This window comes from Chiloscyllium plagiosum, unplaced genomic scaffold (genome assembly GCF_037043375.1).
Source record: "Chiloscyllium plagiosum isolate Xiang-an unplaced genomic scaffold, Cpla_swu_hap1 HiC_scaffold_13, whole genome shotgun sequence".
In the NCBI taxonomy this organism is placed as follows: domain Eukaryota; kingdom Metazoa; phylum Chordata; class Chondrichthyes; order Orectolobiformes; family Hemiscylliidae; genus Chiloscyllium; species Chiloscyllium plagiosum.
In genome coordinates, this window is record NW_028270151.1 from 83412494 (window position 1) to 83425928 (window position 13435).

Here is a 13435-nt window from a genome sequence, read left to right on the forward strand (position 1 = left end):
ACAGGGACAGCATGGGGTTAGATATAGAGTAAAGCTCCCTCTACACTGTCCCCATCAAACACTCCCAGGACAGGGACAGTAAGAGGTTCGATACAAATTAAAGCTGCTCTACTCTTTTGAAGTGGAAAGTAAAGTTTCCTGGATGCCGTGACCCTCAAGCATTCCTGGGAATAGGGTCAGCATGGGCTAACCACACAGTAAAACCACCTCTACTCTTTGAAACTAAAATTAACTAAAAGTAAAGCTCCCTTGACATTGTCCCCATCAAACACTGGTTGTATGTTGCACACTGTAAGTTCTGTGGCATGGAGCCCACAATGTGACAATGGGTCAACATTCTGATGTTTTACTGATTACCTTTGGGGTCTCTGATAGAGAGCGCTAACTTGGGAGTGAACTGGATAAGGTGGGGCAGACGTGTGAAGGAACTTGAAGAATAATGAGGGGCATAGTCCAGGGACAGGCCATGTTAATACGGGCTGGATTGAAAAGAGAAAGCGGTTTTCCTTAATTCATGATTTCCCAGAGTGTCCATTAAAGTTTCTGTTTCCTTTTATTTGCCCAGGCCCTAGGGACTGCACCGTGAGGTACTGCTGGGCTCCACCCCATCCCAACAAGCCCCACAACGCCAGGCAATGCCAGAGTCCTCCCACTGAATGGTTCCAGTGTTTCCACTTACCAGCTTCTCATATCTCTCCTTCCAGGTTCTCAGCTCCGTCGCGTGATCCTCGATCCTCGATGTCACTGTCGACAGCGCTGGGGCTGCCACTTGGATCTCCTGCAGTTTCTAATGATTACAACGATCAACACTTAATTCTTCTGGGCAATGGGATAGACAGTTAACCCCCTGCTCTCTTAACCATGCAACGACCCAATGAGCTAATCAGACAAAAGCCAAACGCTGCCGAAACAGGAAGTACTGCTGGGAGAGCTCAGCATGTCTGCCAGCGTCCTTAGATGCAGAGATACAGGGTGGAGGTTCAGAGAAGCACTGCAGAAAGGGACAAGATGTACGAGGTTAAAGTCAGTGCTGAGGTACTTAGAAGAGGAATGTGCATCTGTAAAGGAGGAAAGGAACAAGGCAGAAGGTCTGTGTGAGGTAGTAGGAAGAGAGATATGAAGCAAGATGACAGCACAGGACGAGTAATGCAAGAACAAAACAACACAGGTGAAGTGGGAATGGGAAAAATCAGAATTGTCACTGACAAAGGCTAAAACAATATGAAAAACGGGAGCAGAGAGGATGACATGAAATTGATGAGTGGAACATGAGTCCAAAAGTTGTGAATTGCCCAATTAGGAGCAGTGACATTAGTTGCCAAATGGAAGAGAATATCAAAGGAAACCTCAATGGACACAGCCAACATACACCATGGGAAGGCAAAGACACCGAGGGACATGGGGATCAGACACACTGACCGACATGGGGAACACACAGACACTGACGGACACGGGGCACACACAGACACTGACCGACATGGGGAACACACAGACACGGATTGACACGGGGAACACACAGACACTGACAGACACGGGGAACACACAGATACTGATCGACACGGAGAACACACAGACACTGATCGACACGGGGAACACACAGACACTGATCGACACGGGGAACACACAGACACTGATCGACACGGGGAACACACAGACACTGACCGACACGGGGAACACACAGACACTGACCGACACGGGGAACACACAGACACTGATCGACACGGGGAACACACAGACACTGATCGACACGGGGAACACACAGACACTGACCGACACGGGGAACACACAGACACTGACCGACACGGGGAACACACAGACACTGATCGACACGGGGAACACACAGACACTGATCGACACGGGGAACACACAGACACTGACCGACACGGGGAACACAAAGACACTGATCGACACGGGGAACACACAGACACTGACCGACACGGGGAACACACAGACACTGACCGACATGGGGAACACACAGACACTGACCGACATGGGGAACACACAGACACTGACCGACATGGGGAACACACCGACACGGATCGACACAGGGAACACACAGACACTGACCGACACGGGGATCAGACAGGCACTGACCGACACGTGGAATACGCAGACACTGACCGACACGGGGAACACACAGACACTGACCGACACAGGGAACACACAGACACTGACCGACAAGGGGAACACACAGACACTGATCGACACGGGGAACACACAGACACTGACCGACACAGGGAACACACAGACACTGACCGACACGGAGAACACACAGACACTGACCGACACGGGGAACACACAGACACTGATCGACAAGGGGAACACACAGACACTGACTGACACGGGGAACACACAGACACTGACCGACACGGGGAACACACAGACACTGACCGATACAAGGAATACACAGACACTGACCGATACAAGGAACACACAGACACTGACCGACACGGGGAACACACAGACACTGACCGACACGGGGAACACACAGACACTGACCGACACGGGGAACACACCGACACTGACCGACATGGAAACACACAGACACTGACCGACACGGGGAACACACAGACACTGACCGACACGAGGAACACAGACACTGACCGACACGGGGAACACACAGACACTGACCGACACGGGGAACACACAGACACTGATCGACACGGGGAGCACACAGACACTGATCGACACGGGGAACACACAGACACTGACCGACAGGGGGAACACACAGACACTGACCGACACGGGGAACACACAGACACTGATCGACACGGGGAACACACAGACACTGACCGACACGGGGAACACACCGACACTGACCGACATGGAAACACACAGACACTGACCGACACGGGGAACACACAGACACTGACCGACACGAGGAACACAGACACTGACCGACACGGGGAACACACAGACACTGACCGACACGGGGAACACACAGACACTGATCGACACGGGGAGCACACAGACACTGATCGACACGGGGAACACACAGACACTGACCGACAGGGGGAACACACAGACACTGACCGACACGGGGAACACACAGACACTGATCGACACGGGGAACACACAGACACTGACCGACATGGGGAACACACAGACACTGACCGACACGGGGAACACACAGACACTGACCGACACGGGGAACACACAGGCACTGATCGACACGGGGAACACACAGACACTGACCGACACGAGCAACACGCAGACACTGACCGATACGGGGAACACACAGACACCGACCGACACGGGGAACACACAGACACTGATCGACACGGGGAACACACCGACACTGACCAACACGGGGAACACACAGACACTGACCGACACGGGGAACACACAGACACTGACCAACACGGGGAACACACAGACACTGACCGACATGGAAACACACAGACACTGACCGACACGGGGAACACACAGACACTGACCGACACGGGGAACACACCGACACTGATCGACACGGGGAACACACAGACACTGACCGACACGAGGAACACACAGACACTGATCGACACGGGGAACACACAGACACTGACCGAAACGAGGAACACACAGACACTGATCGACATGGGGAACACACCGACACTGACCGACACGGGGAACACACCGACACTGACCGACACGGGGAACACACAGACACTGACCAACACGGGGAACACACAAACACTGAACGACACGGGGAACAAACATACACTGATCGACACGGGGAACACACAGACACTGACGGACAAGGGGAACACACAGACAGGGGAACACACAGACACGGGGAACACACAGACACTGACCGACATGAGGAACACACAGACACTGACCGACACGGGGAACACACAGACACTGACCGACACGGGGAACACACAGACACTGACCGACACGAGGAACACAGACACTGACCGACATGGGGAACACACAGACACTGATCGACACGGGGAACACACAGACACTGACCGACATGGGGAACACACAGACACTGACCGACACGGGGAACACACAGGCACTGACCGACACGGGGAACACACAGACACTGACCGACACGAGCAACACGCAGACACTGACCGACACGGGGAACACACAGACACTGACCGACACGGGGAACACACAGACACCGACCGACACGGGAAACACACAGACACTGATCGACACGGGGAACACACAGACACTGATCGACACGAGGAACACACAGACACTGACCGACAGGGGGAACACACCGACACTGATCGACACGGGGAACACACCGACACTGACCGACAGGGGGAACACACCGACACTGATCGACACGGGGAACACACCGACACTGACCGATACGGGGAACACACAGACACTGACCGACACGAGGAACACACAGACACTGACCAATACGGGGAACACACAGACACTGACCGATACGGGGAATACACAGACACTGACCGACACGGGGAACACACAGACACTGACCGACACGGGGAACACACAGACACTGACCAATACGGGGAACACACAGACACTGATCGACACGGGGAACACACCGACACTGACCAATACGGGGAACACACAGACACTGACCGACACGGGGAACACACAGACACTGACCGACACGAGGAACACACAGACACTGATCGACACGGGGCACACACAGACACTGAACGACACGGGGAACACACAGACACTGATCGACACGGGGAACACACAGACACTGATCGACACGGGGAACACACAGACACTGACCGACATGGAAACACACAGACACTGACCGACACGGGGAACACACAGACACTGACCGACACGGGGAACACACCGACACTGATCGACACGGGTAACACACAGACACTGACCGACACGGGGAACACACCGACACTGACCGACATAAGGAACACACAGACACTGACCGACACGGGGAACACACAGACACTGACCGACACGGGGAACACACAGACACTGACCGACACGGGGAACACACAGACACTGACCGACACGGGGAACACACAGACACTGACCGACATGGGGAACACACAGACACTGACCGACACGGGGAACACACCGACACTGATCGACACGGGGAACACACAGACACTGACCGATACAAGGAACACACAGACACTGACCGATACAAGGAACTCACAGACACTGACCGACAGGGGGAACACACCGACACTGACGGACACGGGAAACACACTGACACTGACCGATACGGGGAACACACAGACACTGACCGATACGGGGAACACACAGACACTGACCGATACGGGGAACACACAGACACTAACCGACAGGGGGAACACACCGACACTGATCGACACGGGGAACACACCGACACTGACCGATACGGGGAACACACAGACACTGACCAATACGGGGAACACACAGACACTGACCGATACGGGGAACACACAGACAATGACCGACACGGGGAACACACAGACACTGACCGACACGGGGAACACACAGACACTGACCGACACGAGGAACACACAGACACTGATCGACACGGGGCACACACAGACACTGAACGACACGGGGAACACACAGACACTGATCGACACGGGGAACACACAGACACTGATCGACACGGGGAACACAAGGACACTGAACGACACGGGGAACACACAGACACTGACCGACACGGGGAACACACAGACACTGACCGACACGGGGAACACACAGACACTGATCGACACGGGGAACACACAGACACTGACCGACACGGGAACACACAGACACTGACCGACACGAGGAACACACAGACACTGACCAACACGGGGAACACACAGACACTGAACGACACGGGGAACACACAGACACTGATCGACACGGGGAACACACAGACACTGACCAACACGGGGAACACACAAACACTGAACGACACGGGGAACACACAGACACTGATCGACACGGGGAACACACAGACACTGACGGACAAGGGGAACACACAGACAGGGGAACACACAGACACGGGGAACACACAGACACGGGGAACACACAGACACTGACCGACACGAGGAACACACAGACACTGACCGACACGAGGAACACACAGACACTGACCGACATGGAAACACACAGACACTGACCGACACGGGGAACACACAGACACTGACCGACACGGGGAACACACCGACACTGATCGACACGGGGAACACACAGACACTGACCGACATGGAAACACACAGACACTGACCGACACGGGGAACACACCGACACTGACCGACACGGGGAACACACCGACACTGACCGACACGGGGAACACACAGACACTGACCGACACGGGGAACACACAAACACTGAACGACACGGGGAACACACATACACTGATCGACACGGGGAACACACAGACACTGACGGACAAGGGGAACACACAGACACTGACCGACACGAGGAACACACAGACACTGACCGACACGGGGAACACACAGACACTGACCGACACGGGGAACACACAGACACTGACCGACACGAGGAACACAGACACTGACCGACATGGGGAACACACAGACACTGATCGACACGGGGAACACACAGACACTGACCGACATGGGGAACACACAGACATTGACCGACACGGGGAACACGCAGGCACTGATCGACATGGGGAACACACAGACACTGACCGACACGAGCAACACGCAGACACTGACCGATACGGGGAACACACAGACACCGACCGACACGGGAAACACACAGACACTGATCGACACGGGGAACACACAGACACTGATCGACACGGGGAACACACCGACACTGACCGACACGGGGAACACACAGACACTGACCGACACGGGGAACACACCGACACTGACCGACACGGGGAACACACAGACACTGATCGACACGGGGAACACACAGACACTGACCGACACGGGGAACACACCGACACTAACCGACAGGGGGAACACACCGACACTGATCGACACGGGGAACACACCGACACTGACCGACACGGGGAACACACAGACACTGAACAATACGGGGAACACACAGACACTGACCGATACGGGGAATACACAGACACTGACCGACACGGGGAACACACAGACACTGACCGACACGGGGAACACACAGACACTGACCGACACGAGGAACACACAGACACTGATCGACACGGGGCACACACAGACACTGAACGACACGGGGAACACACAGACACTGATCGACACGGGGAACACACAGACACTGATCGACACGGGGAACACAAGGACACTGAACGACACGGGGAACACACAGACACTGACCGACATGGAAACACACAGACACTGACCGACACGGGGAACACACAGACACTGACCGACACGGGGAACACACCGACACTGATCGACACGGGGAACACACAGACACTGACCGACATGGGGAACACACAGACACTGACCGACACGGGGAACACACCGACACTGATCGACACGGGGAACACACAGACACTGACCGATACAAGGAACACACAGACACTGACCGATACAAGGAACACACAGACACTGACCGATACAAGGAACTCACAGACACTGACCGACAGGGGGAACACACCGACACTGACGGACACGGGAAACACACCGACACTGACCGATACGGGGAACACACAGACACTGACCGATACGGGGAACACACAGACACTGACCGATACGGGGAACACACAGACACTAACCGACAGGGGGAACACACCGACACTGATCGACACGGGGAACACACCGACACTGACCGATACGGGGAACACACAGACACTGACCAATACGGGGAACACACAGACACTGACCAATACGGGGAACACACAGACACTGACCGATACGGGGAATACACAGACAATGACCGACACGGGGAACACACAGACACTGACCGACACGGGGAACACACAGACACTGACCGACACGAGGAACACACAGACACTGATCGACACGGGGCACACACAGACACTGACCGACACGGGGAACACACAGACACTGATCGACACGGGGAACACACAGACACTGACCGACACGGGGAACACAAGGACACTGAACGACACGGGGAACACAAGGACACTGACCGACACGGGGAACACACAGACACTGACCGACACGGGGAACACACAGACACTGACCGACACGGGGAACACACAGACACTGACCGACACGAGGAACACACAGACACTGATCGACACGGGGCACACACAGACACTGACCGACACGGGGAACACACAGACACTGATCGACACGGGGAACACACAGACACTGACCGACACGGGGAACACAAGGACACTGAACGACACGGGGAACACAAGGACACTGACCGACACGGGGAACACACAGACACTGATCGACACGGGGAACACACAGACACTGACCGACACGGGAACACACAGACACTGACCGACACGAGGAACACACAGACACTGACCAACACGGGGAACACACAGACACTGAACGACACGGGGAACACACAGACACTGATCGACACGGGGAACACACAGACACTGACCAACACGGGGAACACACAAACACTGAACGACACGGGGAACACACAGACACTGATCGACACGGGGAACACACAGACACTGACGGACAAGGGGAACACACAGACAGGGGAACACACAGACACGGGGAACACACAGACACGGGGAACACACAGACACTGACCGACACGAGGAACACACAGACACTGACCGACACGAGGAACACACAGACACTGATCAACACGAGGAACACACAGACACTGACCGCGACGGGGAACACACAGACACTGACCGACACGAGGAACACACAGACACTGACCGACACGAGGAACACACAGACACTGACCGACACGAGGAACACACAGACACTTACCGACACGGGGAACACACAGACACTGACCGAGACGAGGAACACACAGACACTGACCGACACGGGGAACACACAGACACTGACCGACACGAGGAACACACAGACACTGACCGACACGGGGAACACACAGACACTGACCGACACGAGGAACACACAGACACTGACCGACACGGGGAACACACAGACACTGATCGACACGGGGAACACACAGACACTGACCGACACGGGAACACACAGACACTGACCGACACGAGGAACACACAGACACTGACCAACACGGGGAACACACAGACACTGAACGACACGGGAACACACAGACACTGACCGACACGAGGAACACACAGACACTGACCAACACGGGGAACACACAGACACTGACCAACACGGGGAACACACAGACACTGAACGACACGGGGAACACACAGACACTGATCGACACGGGGAACACACAGACACTGACCAACACGGGGAACACACAAACACTGAACGACACGGGGAACACACAGACACTGATCGACACGGGGAACACACAGACACTGACGGACAAGGGGAACACACAGACAGGGGAACACACAGACACGGGGAACACACAGACACTGACCGACACGAGGAACACACAGACACTGACCGACACGAGGAACACACAGACACTGATCAACACGAGGAACACACAGACACTGACCGACACGAGGAACACACAGACACTGACCGACACGAGGAACACACAGACACTGATCAACACGGGGAACACACAGACACTGACCGCGACGGGGAACACACAGACACTGACCGACACGAGGAACACACAGACACTGACCGACACGAGGAACACACAGACACTGACCGACACGAGGTACACACAGACACTTAGCGACACGGGGAACACACAGACACTGACCGAGACGAGGAACACACAGACACTGACCGACACGGGGAACACACAGACACTGACCGACACGAGGAACACACAGACACTGACCGACACGGGGAACACGCAGACACTGACCGACACGAGGAACACACAGACACTGACCGACACCGGGAACACACAGACACTGACCGACACGAGGAACACACAGACACTGACCGACACGAGGAACACACAGACACTGACCGACACGGGGAACACACAGACACTGACCGACACGAGGAACACACAGACACTGACCGACACGAGGAACACACAGACACTGACCGACAAGGGGAACACACAGACACTGACCGACACGGGGAACACACAGACACTGACCGACACGGGGAACACACAGACACTGACCGACACGGGGAACACACAGACACTGATCGACACGGGGAACACACAGACACTGACCGACACGGGGAACACACAGACACTGATCGACACGGGGAACACACAGACACTGACCGACACGGGGAACACACAGACACTGACCGACACGGGGAACACACAGACACTGACCGACACAGGGAACACACAGACACTGACCGACACGGGGAACACACAGACACAGAACGATACGGGGAACACACAGACACTGATCGACACGGGGAACACACAGACACTGATCGACACGGGGAACACACAGACACTGACCGACACGGGAACACACAGACACTGACCGACACGAGGAACACACAGACACTGACCAACACGGGGAACACACAGACACTGAACGACACGGGGAACACACAGACACTGATCGACACGGGGAACACACAGACACTGACCAACACGGGGAACACACAAACACTGAACGACACGGGGAACACACAGACACTGATCGACACGGGGAACACACAGACACTGACGGACAAGGGGAACACACAGACAGGGGAACACACAGACACGGGGAACACACAGACACTGACCGACACGAGGAACACACAGACACTGACCGACACGAGGAACACACAGACACTGACCGACACGAGGAACACACAGACACTGACCGACACGAGGAACACACAGACACTTAGCGACACGGGGAACACACAGACACTGACCGAGACGAGGAACACACAGACACTGACCGACACGGGGAACACACAGACACTGACCGACACGAGGAACACACAGACACTGACCGACACGGGGAACACACAGACACTGACCGACACGAGGAACACACAGACACTGACCGACACGGGGAACACACAGACACTGACCGACACGAGGAACACACAGACACTGACCGACACGAGGAACACACAGACACTGACCGACACGGGGAACACACAGACACTGACCGACACAGGGAACACACAGACACTGACCGACACGAGGAACACACAGACACTGACCGACACGAGGAACACGCAGACACTGACCGACACGGGGAACACACAGACACTGACCGACACGGGGAACACACAGACACTGATCGACACAGGGAACACACAGACACTGATCGACACAGGGAACACGCAGACACTGACCGACACGAGGAACACGCAGACACTGACCGACACGGGGAACACACAGACACTGACCGACACGGGGAACACACAGACACTGACCGACACGGGGAACACACAGACACTGATCGACACAGGGAACACGCAGACACTGACCGACACGGGGAACACACAGACACAGAACGATACGGGGAACACACAGACACTGATCGACACGGGGAACACGCAGACACTGATCGACATGGGGAACACACAGACACTGATCGACATGGAAAACACACAGACACTGATCGACACGGGGAACACACAGACACTGACCGACAAGGGAACACACAGACACTGACCGACACGGGGAACACGCAGACACTGATCAACATGGAAAACACGTAGACACTGACCAACACGGGGAACACCGAGACACTGATCGACATGGGGAACACACAGACACTGACCGACAAGGGAAACACACAGACACTGACCGACACGGGGAACACACAGACACTGACCGACACGGGGAACACACAGACACTGATCGACATGGAAACACGCAGACACTGACCAACACGGGGAACACGCAGACACTGATCAACATGGGGAACACACAGACACTGACCGACACGGGGAACCCACAGACACTGACCGACACGGGGAACACACAGACACTGATCGACATGGGGAGCACACAGACACTGATCGACGGGGAAAACACGCAGACACTGACTGACACGGGGAACACACAGACACAGATTGACACGGAGAACACGCAGACACTGACCGACACGGGGAACATGCAGACACTGATCGACACGGGGAGCACACAGACACTGATCGACAAGGAGAACACGCAGACACTGACCGACACGGGGAACACACAGACACTGACAGACAGGGGGAACACACAGACACGGGGAACACACAGACACTGATCGACACGGGGAGCACACAGACACTGACCGACACGGGGAACACACAGACACTGACCGACACGGGGAACACACAGACACTGACCGACACGGGGAACACACAGACAATGACCGACACGGAGAACAGGCAGACACTAACCGACACGGGGAACACACAGACATGATCGACACGGGGAACACACAGACATTGACCAACACAAGGGACATACAGACACTGATCGACACGGGGAACACACAGACACTGACCGACACGATGAACACACAGACACTGACCGACACGAGGAACACACAGACACTGACCGACACAGGGAACACACAGACACTGACCGACACGGGGAACACACAGACACTGACCGACACGAGGAACACACAGACACTGACCGACACGGGGAACACACAGACACTGATCGACACGGGGAACACACGGACATTGACAAACACAAAGAACACGCAGACACTGACCGACACGGGGAACACAGAGACACTGACCGACACGATGAACACACAGACACTGACCGACACGAGGAACACACAGACACTGACCGACACGGGGAACACACAGACACTGACCGACACGAGGAACACACAGACACTGACCGACACGGGGAACACACAGACACTGACCGACACAGGGAACACAGACACTGACCGACACGGGGAACACACAGACACTGACCGAGACGAGGAACACACAGACACTGACCGACACGAGGAACACACAGACACTGACCGACACAGGGAACACACAGACACTGACCGACACGGGGAACACACAGACACTGACCGACACGGGGAACACACAGACACTGACCGACACAGGGAACACACAGACACTGACCGACACGGGGAACACACAGACACTGACCGACACGGGGAACACGCAGACACTGACCGGCACGAGGAACACACAGACACGGGGAACACGCAGACACTGACCGACACGGGGAACACACAGACACTGACCGACACGGGGAACACGCAGACACTGACCGGCACGAGGAACACACAGACACGGGGAACACGCAGACACTGACCGACACGGGGAACACACAGACACTGATCGACATGGGGAACACACAGACACTGACCGACACGGGGAACACACAGACACTGATCGACATGGGGAACACACAGACACTGACCGACACGGGGAACACACAGACACTGATCGACATGGGGAACACACAGACACTGACCGACACGGGGAACACACAGACACTGACCGACACGGGGAACACGCAGACACTGACCGACACGGGGAACACACAGACACTGATCGACAAGGAGAACACGCAGACACTGACCGACACGGGGAACACACAGACACTGACCGATACGGGGAACACACAG

General features: G+C 55.6%; 1 protein-coding gene across 3 annotated transcripts in view; it reads right to left on the minus strand.

Moving 5' to 3' along the window:
* Positions 1-13435, minus strand: part of dzip1l (DAZ interacting zinc finger protein 1-like) — a 208655-nt gene that overhangs the window by 131865 nt on the left and 63355 nt on the right. For all 3 annotated transcript variants that reach the window (XM_087993855.1, XM_087993854.1, XM_087993852.1), the window contains one exon: positions 680-787. In XM_087993855.1, coding sequence (XP_087849981.1) covers positions 680-787 — 108 coding nt within the window. The remainder of the gene's footprint in view (positions 1-679; positions 788-13435) is intronic.